This window comes from Eretmochelys imbricata, chromosome 17, assembly GCF_965152235.1.
Source record: "Eretmochelys imbricata isolate rEreImb1 chromosome 17, rEreImb1.hap1, whole genome shotgun sequence".
Lineage (NCBI taxonomy): Eukaryota > Metazoa > Chordata > Testudines > Cheloniidae > Eretmochelys > Eretmochelys imbricata.
Window position 1 is genome coordinate 16,704,871 of NC_135588.1, and position 17,113 is coordinate 16,721,983.

Consider the following 17,113-nt stretch of genomic DNA (forward strand, 5'->3'; position numbering starts at 1 on the left):
AGGACTCAGTCTTGCAACTTGTGTGAGTAGTTACTGAACCCATTTACGCTAGCCATCCTCCTGACGTCCGTAATAACAATAATGCCTGGCTGTTATAGAATGCTTTTATCCACAGATCCCAAGTGCCTTACAAAGTGTCATCATCCCTGTGTTAGAGATGGGGCAACTGAGGCACAGAGCGCTGATGTGACTTGCCCAAGATACCTTACCAGGCCAGTGCCAGAGACCCCCGTTCTCCTATGTCCTAATCCAGTGCTCTATCCACTAGGCAACATTACCTCCCTTATAGTGTTCCTTCCAGGACTAAGGGTTGTGGGATTGTCTTAAATGATGAAACTGCATTATTTGGCCCAATATGTGCTCCCGTGCTTTTGCTTCCCAGATGGCAGCTTTACTGGCGTGATTTTTTTTTTTTTAATTGTTTGAATGTTAAACTCCAAACTGATACTTGAGTGAATCTGAATTTTAATTTTTCATTATTTGGCTGGTTAGAGTTTGAGAGAGATGAAAAGCTCTGTCCATCAATTGCAAAGTCACAAGCCTCACTGAGTGAATTGGGGAATACAACTGAAAGAGAGAGAATGTATGGGTAAAATGATAATTAGGACACTCTTTTTCTTTGCATGTATATTGGTCTTAAATCTCTGAGGATTTGGCTCTAGCAAGGTCTTTTTAACTAGGTTGCTTAATGCAGTAGCCTCATTATGAATAGCCTTGAAATAAACACTGGCACGTGCCTCTTTGAATTATGGAAAGGCAGCATTTTGGACCAGGAGGAGCCATCCAGTTCAGGAATTGTTTGGAGGAGAATTTATTGCAGGAGAAGGGCTTTCTTAGGCATGCAGATGACTTTGGGCACATGAGAAGTTCCATGGAGTTTGATGGGATTACTCGGGTGTGTAAAGTTACTCGTGTGCCTCAGCATTAGCAGGATCAGGGCCTTGTTTCTCAGGAAGAAGAAAAGTCTGGGTAAGGAGGGAGGTGGTTGCTAACTCTCTATTCTGAGGCTTGTGATATTGGACCTTTTTTCTTGAAGCCCCAGCTACTGCAGTATTCCATGAGGATCTCTGCTTGCATTTAAAACCAAAAGGTTCTAGGGCTCCCAGCTAGGGAGAAATCACAAGATATATATATGTATATTTTTAAATCTCGTTTTTGGAGGCTGACCTGTGGTTTTTGAACACCTGGGCTGTTGGCAAAGGTGAAAGCACAGAACTAGACCTTTCACCGGGTGGCCCCGTTTCGGATGTACAGCACAGTTTATATTTACAGTTCCAACACTCTTTGCTAAGAGCCCAGTCCTGTAGTGAGATGCTGTAACTAGAGTGAGAGACTATATATCTGCATGTGAGAGTGTTGGTTCTGGCTATGCCACTAGTTCACCATATGACCTTGGGGAAGTCACAAAACCTTTCTGGCATCAGTATATTCTCTCTCTTCCCCCCTCCTCCGTCTTAAATTTTAGGATAAGAAGATACTGACTTCTGGTGAGGTGAATATTAAGACTGATTGGCCCATCTGCTTCGGTCAATATTTACCTCAAGGGAAAATAAATCTTTATGTTCAACAAAACAAGAAGTCAATATATGGATTGCTACATCTATTCTGATTAACTTCATCAGACATTTCGGATTGGAAGAGGGCAAGGGGATCAGTGTGAATTTTCTTTTCATAAGTAATTTTATCAGTAGCATCTGCCCAGTAGTCTATGGTGAAAGAGAAGCAAAAATATTAGAAGCCCCCTGAAATACTTGAATTTTGCAGGTCCTAGTGCCTGTATGTCCGTTGTGTTGAATTACTATATGGCCGATGTACTCTGAAAAATGCCGGGAGGCAGGAAGGCACTTCCTTCCGGTGTGCATTAGGCATATCTGCTGACTTTTAAAAAAAAATGGTAAAATACTCTTTCTGTTACTGAACTCCTGTTAGCTCTGCAGTGACAGCACAAAACTGGATTTTGTGCCAGTGTGTATGCATGGTTGTTTACTGAGTTCTGATCAGCTACACCTGTGCCAATGGGGCTGCACAGGTGTAACTGAGAAGCTGATCAGCAGAACCCCTACTTGTGGGGGTGTTGTGTAAGATGGAAAAGAGCCCAGCTTAACTCGGGGGGAGTTGCAGGGCTGGCCATTGAGGGGAGGAGGTGGGGGTAAACATCCTTTGACTTGTGAACGCAATATTTTTCCATCGGAAATTGCTGAGAGAGACTGGCCGTGGGATTCCACAATGCCCTTTTTAGGCCTGGTTTGCAGTTGAATCGCTCTTGAAGTTATCGGAGGGCAATGTTACACACTGTAAGTGGCAGATAGATAGCGCTGCATGTACCTTGCCCGTGTTGGCGAAATCGTTACATTTTTCAGAGGCACCTAACATTAGACAGTGTTTTGGGGTCCAGTTTGGGCTCTGGTGCCTGGGAACAAGCAAAGCAGCTTGCTCTCCTGTGTTCAGCAGAGCATTAATATTATATGAATAGGAGATTTTTTTTAATGGCATTTAATTCTAAGCTTGTAGTGAAGCTCTGCTCAAAGGCACTAAGTCTGGTCTGATAGTGCAGATCTGAGACTATGCAGAGAACACACCAGGAGCTTAAATACTTGCTAATACCTCAGAGCAAACTTTCAGAGGCATTTGTGCTTATTACTATTGTCCACATTTATAAGGCACCTATTACTGCATATTGTGTTCTGTGTTTCTTCTCCTGTTGTTGTTGTTGTTGTTCTTTGTGTTTTTATTGGGAGATAACTATCATTGCTGTACCACAGCAGGATGGACTACAGCTGTCATAGTGTTTAAAGTAATAGCTGTACTCAGAGCTTCCTACTTTCCTGATTCCCTGTTGTCATTTTGTAGCTGTTGGCCCTCTCAAATTCATTACTTAGGCAGTGCAGGGATCTGCACAAAAAAGACCATTCTTTGCCTGGGTTTGTCAGAAGTAGGCTGGCTTTGCCTTTGGAAGCTAGCCTGTATGTGGGGAGAGGAATTCCTCTTTCTGTGGAGATTTAAATATAAAATTGAGACTTCATATTGCATCCAAATGTTTGTACCTTTCTGCATGGCAGCAACACTTGAAAAATCCACTCTCTCCAGCAGGGAGCGAATGGACTTGCTCTGATGAATGTGGGGGGCCCAGGTCATCAATTACTCAAGAAGCTAAAATTTTTAATTTAAACAGAATATCTTCTAGTCTTTGTGCTTGTGAAGGAAAACCTCCTGAGTGTGAATGGATACAGTGTGGTCTGCCTGCGTGTTCAGACAGACGGCTGCAGTGCCTCAGTAGCTGCTCAGAGCTTTGCTAGGGGCTGGTGTGTACTACAAAAGTTAAGGATCCCATTCCCCCCCCCCCCCGATGGGGCCTATATTGGCATAACTGTAGTGTGGACACAATAGTAGCAGTTAAAGGTGCCTTATATTGGTATCGCTTATTCCCCTTCCTGAACCAGAATAATCTGTATCAGTGTAAGCGCTTTTGTAGCAGTAAAATTGCATGCACGCTAGGGGGACTTGTACTCCTTTATCTGTATCCGTATAGTTCAAAGTGGCAGAACAGTGTAGTATAGACAAGCCCGAAGTAGCAGCAGAGTGAAAGTACCCTGGGGGCAGCAGTGAAAGAACTTAGAACTTGACACTGCTGCCACTGAGCAGAGGAAGGAGGGGAGAGAAACAGAAGACCAACGAAACAGGGACTGGAGGTGGGATAGAATGGTGGTGATCTCTTCCTCCTTCCAGCAGGTTCTGGAGTGGGGTAGAAGAAACCGAAAGATCCTTATCAGCTGTTGGGGAATGAAGTTTCAGATCCATAAAATGTGAAAGATGGCACCTTGGAAGCAGGGTCCAGGGTAGAAACACCAGTGTCTTTTCCTTTGCCAGCAGCTGGCAATGCCAGAATTCTCTTACCAGGTCATTGCCCTTGAACCTCATTGGTGAGTGTCCCATCTCTCTGAACTGGTTAACTCTGCCAAGTGGGGTTAGTTCTCTATCTAACAGGTGTTTGGTTATCTGGGTTTGTTTTTCCCCAAGTGCTGCAGCATTCCTGAGCTAGTGACTGGGTGCTAAAACTGCAGATGAATCCTGCTGAGTTGTTTTTTTTCATTAGGGAGAGGAATCACTGAGACTGGGTGTTACAGCTGTTCATAGAAACACAGAAAGCCTTGTGTTTACTAAACATTGTTTAACTTGCTTTAAAGACAAGCTTGGGAGGGAGGGAGAGACTCTTTGGATCAGTGTAAAACAGTTGACTTAAAAACATTAATTGATAGTTTGCTCACGCAAGGAGACACCACACAGATATTCCACATATTGTAGGAGCAAAATGTGTCTAGTATGTGATGGGATTATTTTTAATAAGCAAACCGTTGTCAGTTATTTAAAGGATCTTAGAGCGGAAGGCATCCAGCTACTTCTCAGGAATCTGCAGGTACTGTCTTCTTCGGAGAATTCAAGGTTGCAGTGCAGAATTACTCATTCTGAAACAATGGTAGTGCTTTAAATCATAAAAGCGTAAAGATCTAGGAATTGTGGTTGGAGTGTATTTGGTGAGATTTTCTTACTTGTCAAAGGTAGTAAAATGTGATGATAAAAGTGCCACTTAAATGCTTCATGTATGGTGATTAAATCAATCTGCAAGGTTCTACTTATCCATCCAGCTGGCTCAGTAACCTTTTTAAACAGGTGAGTAAAGTGTCATAATTGCCCCCCACACACCCTGTTGTACTAAATTTTTGGCAAGGAGAATTTTGTTTTTAGGCTTGTAAATTTTCCATTGGATTAACCAGTGCTGCTTCTTGAGCAAATGACCAGCCCTTTGGTATGCTTTAGTGAGAGTGGATTTTGCAAAATGTTATATGATGGGCAATTATGTCAGGCTTCATGCTTCAGAGAGTAAGCTTATGGCCTCTGAGGTCAGGAATGAATTCCTCCTCCGACCCGTGTACATCGCTGCACAATGTCCGTGGTGCATTTTATGGGATTTTTACTACTACTGCAGCAGCATTCCGCATTGGCCATTCCTGGAGGAATGCGTAACTCAGACCAAAATACATAACTCAGAGGAGATTAGACTGAGGTTGTGTCTACACTTAAACAGCTACAGCGACGCCATTGTAGCGCTTCAGTGTAGACACTCACTGCAGTGACGCAATTATTCCGTTGACCTAGTGGTGTCTGCCCCAAGACTTAGGTTAGCTTACCTTCATCGCTCGGGGGTGGTATTTTTTCACACCCAAATGATGTAGCTAGGTTGGCCTAACTTTGTAGGAGGAGATCTGGCTTTAATCCCTGGCTCTGCTACCCACACTCCTCCCTGTATGACCTTGGGCAAGTCACTTCAGCTCTTCCAGGCAGAGACTGTGTCTCGCAATGCAAGTATTCAGCACCTAGCCCAGTGGAGCCCTGATCTCCGTTGGGGCTTCTTGGCCTACAGTAGCCTAGAAGAGAATAGAATGGCTGAAAGCCTTACGAACGCATTAGGGACGGCTGTTACCAGGACTTGTTGCTTGTAGGAGGTGAGGTCTCCGCTGACATTGATCTGGGATGGGAGATGCCTGACTTTCGGGGGCCCAGTTGCAGTTACCAAGTGTGTATTCTTAAAAGGTGGACATGATTGCAACTATGCTAAAAAACTGTGGGTCTTGGAGCATTTCTGCATTGCTGTCCTGATCCAAAGTAGACAGCACTTGCTGTGTCTTAATAATAATGCACATTCTCCCAGAAGCGGTTGGATACTTTCATTCTAAACCCCTTTAAATAGCCCCCAAATAAAGTTCTTAGGCTGTTTGGATTCTGTTTGTCTTGCACCAGTAATGCTGAAATAGGATTTTGTTCGCTTCTCAACTTGATCAGGAAAAAAAAAATTTCTAATCTTTATCAATAGGCAACTTTTCTTGCTTATTAGCACATTAAAACCAATCCCGTCGCAGAATAGGCACATTTTGCTTGCACTGGTGGAATATCTCAGTCGTAGCTCTAGGTTGGAGAAAGTTATTGGTGGAGGCTTCTTAGTCAACTGTATTATCTCTAAGCTTTTGAATTGGAAAGTGGCTCTTTCTCAAGCCTGTCTTTGAATGAGTTGCTGCTATCCTAATGTGTTTTCAGTGGCCACGTGAGTTGGATCTCATTTCAGAGCCTACAGGACAATTTTCCATGGCCCTGATTCAGGAACACATTCCTAATCAGGAGAGCGCTTAAGTGGATGCTTATGTCTTATCAAAGTTAATGGAACTGAAGCACATGCCTCAAGTTAACTATGTGCTACATTGAATAGGAATGGACCTAAGCATGTAGTTAAGTGCTTTCCTAAAGTGAGGCCTGTATCATAACATCAGCAGTCATCAAGACACCAAGGACTGAATGGGCGAAATAACCATGCAGCAACCCTGCAGTGATCTATTCAGGCATTCTTGGACGGATAGGATATGGGGAAGCTTGCCCTGCTGCTGTTCGTTCACCATACTTGCTCTGTCTCCAGGGTTGTGAGTCTGTACTCTCATTCTTGGTTTTTAATTTTTTGTTTCACGTTTTGCTTGCTATAATCTGCTGCTGGCCAGTTGTGTGTGTGTGTGGGGGGGGGGCCTTCAACAAAGATCAGGGCCCCATAGCAACATTATTTCTGCCTATTGAGGGGTGGGTATGTTACAGGAAGCAACACGGCCCTCTGGATAGGGCAGGAGACTGGCAGTCCGGAGACATTGGGCCAGATCCTGTTTTCAGTTACAGCATTGTAAATCCAGAGTAATTCCATTGCTTTCCCTGGTGTTGAATCTGTACTGGTGGAACAGTAGACTTTGAACAAAGGTTCTTTCCTTGACTCTGTCTCTGATTCACTCTGCGATCTTGAGTTGAATAGATTGCTTTAACATGTCTGGACTTCAGTTTTCCCATCTGTTTTAAACTGAAATAAAATAAGGAGAGGACTGTTTCTTTCAATAGGCCCTTTAATGCCTTCCCTACGCTGTCATGGACGGTGATTTGGGTAACCTTTGTCTTGTTTCCAATGTCGCAACCACAGCAGATGTGATTGGTCAGCGGGAGAACAGCGGTTGTGTTGCTCGTGGTTAGCCTATCACTTGCCATTTAAAATTATCAGATTGCCAATGCCTTACTGGGACACATAGAGACATGCTGTATATCCCAGCATCTTAGCCTGATTGATCTGTGTGTTAGCCTGTAGGTAAGGGGAAAGATTTGGGGATCCCCCATCATCTCAGTTCCTGCAGTGAGTGTACAGTTAGTATTTTAAAGGGAGACTTTGACTGTTTATACTGAATTGACATGCATGTTAGTGTCAGAGAGAAACAAACAGCTGGCAGAAAACCACAGAATTGGCATGTTATGGATTGTTGTTCGTTTTCGTCCTTCCACATGAACTACTAATGAGCGTTTCTACCCCATTTACTCCTATGGGTAGGTAGATGAATATGTGTGTGTATCCTCTTTGGATAAGTTTTTTGGTGGATCGGGAGGAAGGTTAGTGTTTTTCTTCTTCTTCTTTTTTCCCCCTCCCTTTTTTTGTTAATGCTGAATTTCCTGAACTGGTTTCTATAGTAGGTTTGGCTGGGGAACTAGATGGCTTATAGGACTCAGAATGGGATATAAAGTTTTTCACCTGGTTACTGGATCTAAGCTAGCTCAGAATGTGGTTTCACTTACAAATTTTCATTTTGGGGATATAGGGGTTGGGGTATGTGTGTGGTGAGAAGCGATATGTGTGTCCTAGAAGTATCCTTGTCTAGTGGATTAAGCCCAGGGTTTGGAGCTGGGAGCTCCTGGGTATTCTCAGAAAAGGTTGTATTCTGAGTGTAATTTTCTTGATCCTCAGTTTTGACACTTGTAAAATGGGGAGAATGATATGTCACGAGCCACAACTAAATAAAGGGTCTAATCGCACTTCTAGCGTGGTCAATGACAAACTCCCTCTGACTCCATTGGGAACAAAGTTGTGCTGCTTGTTTGCAAAGTGCCACATACATGCAGAGGGGTAGGAATATTTGGTGGCGTAGGCGGGGATAGAACTTGAGCGTTGCTGGCCTCTGTCCATGGGCTGAAACTGTTAGAACCACACTGCCTGTAGGGAGCTCTCCTGTGTACGTGGTCAGTCCCTCTTTTGCCCCAGCAAACATCCAGTTTAAAATGTAGGAAATCACAGATCAGATCAGGCCAATAGTCCCTCTAGTCCATTATCCTGTCTCTGACGCTGGCCTGGACTTGGAGGGTGCAAAAGATTATGGAGGAGCCAGGAATGGGACACATTGCACACAAGCAAAACTGCTCCCTTATCTCATTCAGCGAGAGGCTGGTCTATGCCCTGAAGGTGAGGGTTTACATCCTTTCCAAAACTCTTGGCTTTTTAAACCCTTGCCATTGTGTGAAAATGTTCTGCCAAAAAAAAAAAATTTTTTTTGCAGAATGGAAAACAAGCTAATGTCATTGGAAACTTTTTTCTGCACATATTTTTCACAGTTCTAGTAGACGGCAAGCTGTTCAGGGCAAGGACAGCATAGAGGTCATTGCTAACTGTAACCGTATTTTTATGTATACACGTGTACCCAGAGCAGGGCATGTTTCTAAGCATCTACTTAAATAAAAATAAATAGCATTGGCTTATAGAAATCTTACATCCCTATAGGTTTTGCTGGTCTCTCTCTCCCTGGCGCACCTCTTGGATTGCCAGCACTATCTCTTGGACATAGAAAGAAATAGTAGCCTGAATTTTCAAAAGTAAATAGTAATTTTAGGTGCCTTAATTCTTAGGCTATCAGCTTGAGTCACCTTTAAAAGAGCTGGGTTCTCAGGAAGTGCTGAGTACCCATTCTAAGAAAATCAGGCCCCCTTATGATGGGCACCCCAAATCACTAATCATGTTGCAATCTTAGTGTGTTCCTACGTAGATTCCCTAGCTAAATTCTGACAAATTTGAACCCCTTGATTTCCTTATGCACTGTGTTTACATCCTCAATGTGACAAGCTCTGTCCACTAAGAAAATATTAACTATAAAGAGAAGAGAGCAAGTGGTTTCTCAATGCACCTGAAAGGAAATGGCTTGTGGATAATTTGAGTTATAACTGTACTTCAGTGACTCTCTTGTATTCCTTCCCAGCAGACTTTTTTCTCACCCCTCTTAAAGCGTCACTATATAAATAAAAAGGAAAAGCTTCTAGAGCAGCCCACTCAAACAGCAGATTATCCCTTCCTAATTTGTAATATTCTCTTAACTTCAGTAGGTACCCAGAGGCCGTTGTTCTGCAGGCAGCTTTTAGTATGTGTCCAGCCTTCAGGTCCATAGCTTGACATTTCTCAGGGGGGTGCTCTCTGACAATACATTAGCTAGCTTTAGGACTCTAAAACTATTGTTAAGGGCTGGTAATTTCCAGTCCATTGCGGTGCTGTCACTCACCATCCTGGGCGCCTGGTGAGTTTCAGATCTGAGCACCGGCAAGTTTCATATGTCCATGATTGTCCCTTTTGTAGAGCTATGGAATCAAAGTTCCATTTTTACGTGCAAATAAAATGATACGAACAAGGACCAGTATTCGTACTTCTCCCTAAACAAGAGGGTGCAGAAATTTTCTGCTGGTTTGTTGTGTTGGTTGGTCGCTTTCATGCTATAATTTGGGACCTGCTGAAACTAAGCAGTTTCCTTTCTTTTACTTCCTCTCTTCAGGATTGTTTAATTTCTTACCGTTTCCAAGGACAGTGAAGCATTAATGTTACCGGGCTTGTTTTATCGATAGCCACAGTTCATATGTTCATTCAGTATGCAATCTGCCTGGAGCAGGAGTTTGGCGGTAGAGTAGACAAGGAGGAATGTGGGCCAGGAGATTAAAACCACCTGTGACAGTAATCCTATTGCAATAGGTCAGCCCGTAACCTCTTAACACACCATGCCTTTTGCTCTGATGCAGAAGAACTAGTTCCAATGCCAAACTCAAGTCTGTGGGGTAAGACTATGATTATCTGAGAAGAGGAAAATTGCCTCTTGCATTAGCAATCTAGAAGATAAAAGGGAGTGATGGGGCGGTGAAGTCTCTTTGAAAACTGCAGCCATTGCAATTTTACCTGCCTGTAGAGCAAGTTCCATTGGAATAAAAACAACAGAAATAGAACTAAACCTTTTTTCCCAGCAAAGGTGGGATTGTTAAGATTCATGGGCTACAGGAGTGACTCATCTTCAGGGCACATAGCAACCGTGGTAGCAAGAATAGAGACATATACTGTGGAACCAGGCTTTTCACTTCCGAACAGGAACTCCATTCGCTGGAAGAAGAAAAGGAGTACTTGTGGCACCTTAGAGGCTAACCAATTTATTTGAGCATAAGCTTTCGTGAGCTACAGCTCACTCCATTAGCTGGGTTATTTCAAATAAAATTGCAGCAGACGTCATTCAATTGATGTTGATTTAACCAGAGTTACAGATTCCTACCACCACATGCCAGGCAGGCGCTCTCACCTACTTCTTGTAATTAAGAGGCAGCTATGGCTTATGAGACCAATTACGGCATGTCTGGGTGCATACACTGAGGGTAGTGGAGAGTTGCCTTTGTGCAATTATCAAAGAGAATAGGTGACCCCTGAAGTAAATGAAAGGCAGTAACTCACTTGAGGGGCCAGACGAGATCATAAACCTAAAGACGTCATCTCTCCTCTTGCAGTTTCAATGACCTTCTTCCAGGCAACTCATCTTGATTGCACCAGGATGCAAAGCAAGAGAATGGTTCCTTTAAACTGCTTTAACAGCATCTCAGGACTGTAGATTAACTCCAGGGTGCCGTCTTGCTTTTGTATTTTATTTATGTGAAATGCTGATCTTGTGGAGAGTCCTACCAGGGGCACCAGTGACGAAGCTGTATTCCAGAAGAGCTCAAGTAATTATTGGGTGGGAACATCACAGATCAGAAACAGGAGAATCAAAAGTGACTAATAATGGCGGATGCCATTTTGGATTCGTGACTTGAGACCTGAGTGGGACCTGATTTTCAGTAAAGTGCTGAGCACCTGCCCTCCGCATATCAGGCATCCGATGAAGTGAGCTGTAGCTCACGAAAGCTTATGCTCAAATAAATTGGTTAGTCTCTAAGGTGCCACAAGTCCTCCTTTTCTTTTTGTGAATACAGACTAACACGGCTGCTACTCTGAGGCCTCTATGAAGTGTCTCAGAATCCCTAGTCCCTCAAGAACCTTGCTTGTCATCACTATTTAGTGACAATAGCAGGTGTCACTCAAATAGTTTACATGCCTCCAGCCTGCACCCTAAATTCCAGCAGACATACACACATACATGGTTTTGATTTTCATCTAGCTAAAATATTGCTGATTACTCTAACCAAAATTATGCTATGTTCCCAATTATTGTTTTTGTTGGATGTTAATTTGGCACCAAGTATGAATTTTTTTAAAAACCTCCCTGCTCACTGGCTGGAACTGTCAGCTTTAATTTACGAGCATCTCTGTCAGTGTGCAAAGGTAAAGCCAGTAATTGCTATTTCATTTATTTATTTCATGCTATTTATTGTCCATTCTCTTCACACTGGGCCTGATTCTCCTCTCAGGGGTTGTAATTCAGGAATAAATTTGATTAGATCAGTGGAGTTCCACCAGCGTCACACAAGCTGCGTCCAGACTGTGGTGTATACCTACGTGTGTCAGTGAAAGGCTCTGGCCGTGGGGAAAGGTTCTGGCAGTGGAAGGCAGCAGGAGACGTCATGCTAAATATAGCAGTGTGTAGATGCCAGTACCAGGAGGCTGGGCCACCCCAGCCCAAAGCAGCTCTTTAAACCCTTCCATGATAGTGCGGGGTTTATATACCCCGTCACACACCCAGATTGAAATTAGCCCTTTGTAACTGTATCTGCAGACAGCAATACGGTGTTTCTATCTGTGGCTAGAATTCACTCGCTCTTTTTCTTTCTGACATTTTGTTGTCAGGGAAGTGTCCCCTTTAAATCCTACAGCGTATTGACACTAATGGTTGGCGTAGTGTCTTGATGTGTTTCTTTTGTTTGCTTTGCGCATTGCCTGTACCTAAGTGGGGACTTCAAATAGAATCTCTGAACTAGAAGAGGACACGTGAGAAGGCTGCAAATTCCCGTTGGGTTTCTGTTGGCTACTCCTCTTCAGTGGTCCTGTTAACATGTAGGTTTAATGAGTGCATTTTATTCCAGGGCTAGGCTGAGTGCTGCTTTGAGCTGCAGTTTCCATCTGGAGCATTCGCTAGGCTGCCAGCTCCAATCTTTTATGTTCTGTGTGTAATGCATTTACCAACAGAGCTAGAGCACAATAAAAGGTAAAGTGACTGAAAAAGTGGCTTATAGATTTATGGAGACTGTATATGTTGCACTTGGGCGCATTTCTGCCATAAAAGGTTGATTCTGAAATAACGGTGATCTCTCCACCCGCTTGACTCACATTTTAAAATGCATCCGTTCTACCGAATAATTCCAGTATGTTACGCAAGCGCCTTGTGTTAGGAATGACTCTGAAAGGGAGAATGAATGTTCTGTGTCAAAGCATTAACTGTGCTGGTGAGTCTAATGCAGACTATCCCCATCCCCATATTTAACTGGGGGTTTCAGTGATCTGTAGCTAGGTGGCTAATGCCATCCACCAAAAAGAGCGGAGTTTCACATGTCCCTCTTTTCCTTCCATTCCAGGCACAGGCGTGCATGCTTCTCCAGAAGGCCCTGCAGACTCGGGATTTGAAGCTCTCCATGACGACGGAGGAGGAGTGGGAGGAGCTGATCAGAGAGAGTACCAATCAGATCACAGAGGTAATGAGAACTAGCAGGTTAAATGTGGGTCGTGCCCACTGGATGCCTTTTCTGCACCTGTTCCTCATGGGCTCATAGGGCCAAATTCAGATGTGGTATAATCGCTTTGGCTCCATTAAATTGGCTTCAGTGCATTTGCACCCACTTACATTTGATCTGAATCTGGACCCCCTAGTAGCTAGCAAATGGTTTCTCTGGTGTTCATGCCACATGAACTCCTGCATGCTGTAGGACATGGCCGTTTTGTATCATATATAATAGGCCTGGGATGCTTGGCTGTAGGTCTGATAGAAGAGTGTGTGGATCCAAGTGGGAGAGGCTAAGCATGAGAAATAAACTTGCATGGGTCAGAACGTTTTAGGCATTTTAGATTCAATACACTAATGGCATTTTGCATGTACCTTTCATTGGAGAATCTTAAGGGGTGTCATAAATATTAATTTAACTTCGCAAAACCTCTGAAAGTTACACCTGTTTTACAACTAGATAACCCTGTAAGCCAAAGAGGTAAGTGACTTGACTTGAGTGCGGTTGTAAGTGGAACCAAGATTTAGAACCCAGGAGTCCTGGCTCCTGGTCCCCTGACATAGCCCCGGACCACTCGCTGCTAATGGCAGATGGATATTTGCTAAGAGAATCCTAAAATCGTTTATTCTAAAAATAGAATGATGCCAAGATTGCAGCACAGCGAGAGCAAAAGAATGATGGGTCCACGCTGCTTCTGGTGCTTTAGGAGGGAGTGTTCCGAAACGGTACAAAGAGGGGGTCTCAGTGAACAGAGAGGGCTTAATTTCAGTGACTCATATTGGTTAGGGTCTTACCTGTATCATTATCATCTCTCTGAGTATAGCTTTCATTCTTTGCACATTTTTAATTGGTTATGATGGTCTTAAGTTTCTATAGCAATAAGCAATATTAGAATGTTGTCAACAGATTGAATTTTCCTTCATTGAGTAGGAACAAGAATTCCAAGCAAATCTATTTTAAGAAACTCAGAGATGACCTTTGTAGTACTCTCAAGAAATCGGGGAGTCTTGGGTTTCAGCGAAATGCATTTTATTAATGATTACATCAGTGACGCAATGGGTAGGATCAAATCAACTATCCTCCTCCGCAAACCTTCTGTGTCACCATGTCTCTCTCTAGCTGGCAGGCGCTGTTATATACCTGCAGGGCTCACAAGAGGGCCGTACGTCACATTAGTGATACACATTGAATTTTACGATGCCTCCATGTCATTCAGTTCAGGATCTAGTGTTATAACAAGCTTTGGTAGCAACATGAGCTGTTGCTGAGCTGAATGATTCTTCATCCCTTTCCATTTCTGTGGATGTTTGCATTTTAACAAAAACTGCCACAGTGTGGTCCAGGTAGATGGGGATTTTCAAGGAATCCTAAAGGAATTAAAATCCCGACTTCCACTGAATGTCAATGGTACTTGGGCACCTACCCCCTATGGCTGGAAAATCCCAGCTGTAGAGTCTGAATCTTCACTGCCATGCACCAGATTTATACCAGTGTAACTTCTTTGAAATCAGTGAATTTACACTGGTGTATAACTAACATCAAGAAGTGCGGAACTAGCCCCATAAAATGCTGGTTAAGTGCTAAGTGTGGTGGTGGGGGTTAACAAATACACTGTATATAATTCCTAATTCACTGTAAAATGATCTGCCTGTTTCCGCGATTTAGTGCATTGCGAGGTTGAACGTTGTGCCAGAAAATTGTTTCCAAAGTTACAAACTTTGTAACAGACCTTGCTGCAAAAAGAGGACCCGGTGTTGTGGGGTGTTATTGTACTAAGTAACATAGACAGTGCCTGACTGATAGCACTAGAAACATGCAGTGGCTTGGTGGTCGAGTGGAAAGATTCTTACCAAGTGGGCACAGGTTCAAATCCTGGCTAATCTCCAGGAGAAAAAGGCGCATGACAGATCCAGTGGTTAGAAGCTGAAGCTGGACAAATTCAGACTATGAATAAGGCACACATTTTTAAGTGATGGTAATTAACCATTGGGACAACTTACCTAGGAACGTGGTGGGTTCTCAAACTTTCCAAGGCTGTGTCTGTACTTTGAGCTGGGGGTGTGAGGAGAGACACTGGCGTGAGCTCTCATCAAGCGAATGTGCTTAAAGAGACTGTTCCTGCTCTGGCAAGTGCAGCAGGGGAGGAAGCCACCCCGAGCACATACCTAGCTGTGTCTCTGACAGGCATATCCTTGGTGCGACGAACCTCTCTTGCCGCTCTCTGCATGGCTGCGTTCTGTTTTTAGCGTGTTAGCTCAATCAAAGCAACCATGTGTTGAGCTGGGAATTGCACCTCAACCTTATAGCCGTACCTTCAGTCAAGACTGGGCATCTTCTTCTTTTTTTTTTTTTTTTTTTTTAAAGGCTCTAGTTCAAACAGACGTGAGAGGCTTGATGCAGTAGCTTTTGGGTGAGGTTCTTTGGCCTGTGTTGTGCAGGAGGTCAGACGAGGTGGCATCTTGATTCTTTCTGGCCTCAAAATCTAGGAATGCCTTTGTTTATCTACAGACTAGGTAGGGCATAGGAAGAGGCAGGAGGAGCTTCTGGCTCACTAGGGGGTTCAGTCTCTCTTGCCTGCTCAGCCCATGATTCCTCTGCAAACTCGGCCAGCTGGGAACAGGATGGAGACCAGTAACCCATTACATACTGGCAACTGGGAGGTGGTAACAGAACTCGCTGACTACTGGCAGGAGGGCGGATTTAGACGTGAAACGCTCAGTAGTCTCCAAATGTCCTGCACCACCCACCAAGCCATCTGTTTCCCAAAGAGGTGAAGGTGTGAGTGCAGCTTCTGAGATAACCTGAAAAGCCAGAACTGTTAAGTGGCTCTTCGCTAATGCCTGCGACAGCTGTTTAAACAGCAGCAGGACTGGCTAGGGAGGGATCAGTTCCGTTCTTGCAGCCGTCAGTCAGGTTTGCAGCAGCAATGCCAGTGATTTCCCGGCAGTCAGGGGGCAGGAAGTGGGAGGGGGCGGATAGCGGGCGGGGGCCAGGCTGTTTGGGGAGACCCAGCCTTCCCTACCCGGCCCTCCATACAGTTTTGGAACCCTGATGTGGCCCTCAGACCAAAAAGTTTGCCCACCCTGTCCTAGTTCCACGGCGAGTACTTTTTAAAAAATATAAAGTTAATGCAGCTTTTAAAGTTGCCCTAATTTGGGCACCTAGCCAACAGGATGGTGTTGCCAATGAAGAAGGAAGAATAACACTTGCCACTTGAATAGCTCCATTCACCTGAGGCTCTCAAAGAGCCTTAGCTATGTTTATTAATAGTAATAATAATAGCACCTATTCTTACGCAGCGCTTTTCATCAGTAGATCTGAAAGCACATTAAAAAAGGAGGGTTCAGCCATCACGTTGTTGAGGTAATCACTAAATAAAAACCATTTCACTGAAACCCGAGACTCCCAGCTTCCTGAAGAGTAGCACAAACATCGTTATCCCGGTTTTGCAGATGGGAAAACTGAGGCACAGAGAAGTGATGTGACTTGCTCACGGTCATGCAGTGGGGCAGTGGCAGAGCCCGGAATAGAATCCAGGTCACCTGAGTCCCAGTCCAGTGCTCTCTCCACTGCTGCCTCCCGATTAAACCTTGCAACAGCACTGTGTTAGAGAAGTAGCATTATCCCCATTTTGCACATGGAGAAACTAAGGCTCAAATGAATTACTCAGGGTCACACAGTAAGTCCAGTGGCAGAACCTAGGACTCCTGACTTCCCAGCCAGGAGATCCCTCCACCCTCGCTATATGTTTTCATGGAGTGGGGGCCATGCATACATTGGCTTTGCAGATTATTGGCCAAATCGCTAGCTGATGTCGCTACATTATAAAGATCTCACTTCAGATGCAGCTGCCCTGAATTCTTCTCACCTTGGTGCATTCCCTCACCCTCTTGTATCCGTAGAGCTCAGTTTTCTCTTTGTCCTCCTACTCTGCTGCTGTCCTGCCTTTAAAGTCGTCTCAGGGCCAGTGACCCATTGATAAAATTTGGTTAGGAGCCAATGTAATTCTCAGCCTTGGGCAGACTGTTTTGAGTGCATTACCAGAGATCTCTTTTCTGTGGCCAAGTCTCTAATGCTGCATGACCAACCCCCCGTCAACTCTTGCATAGGATGCTGCAACTGAGGTTGTAAGTAGGTGTTGAGAGTTGAAAGCCAGAGGGAAATGGAGAAGAATTAATGAAACGTGTCACTGGAAAATTGGTACTTTTATTACTGAGCCTTTGTGGAAAACCTGTCTGTGAAGGTCAGTCTTTTCTTGGCTTGTCAACAGTGGTTTGCGGGTTGGTTTTTGTTTTGATCTGCCTTCTCCTGTAAATGCATCCTGGGA

At 44.1% G+C, this 17,113-nt stretch overlaps 1 protein-coding gene across 1 annotated transcript in view; it reads left to right on the forward strand.

The window, feature by feature from the left end:
- Positions 1-17,113, forward strand: part of MYBBP1A (MYB binding protein 1a) — an 80,386-nt gene that overhangs the window by 48,187 nt on the left and 15,086 nt on the right. The window contains exon 24 of the mRNA XM_077836776.1: positions 12,643-12,759. Coding sequence (XP_077692902.1) covers positions 12,643-12,759 — 117 coding nt within the window. The remainder of the gene's footprint in view (positions 1-12,642; positions 12,760-17,113) is intronic.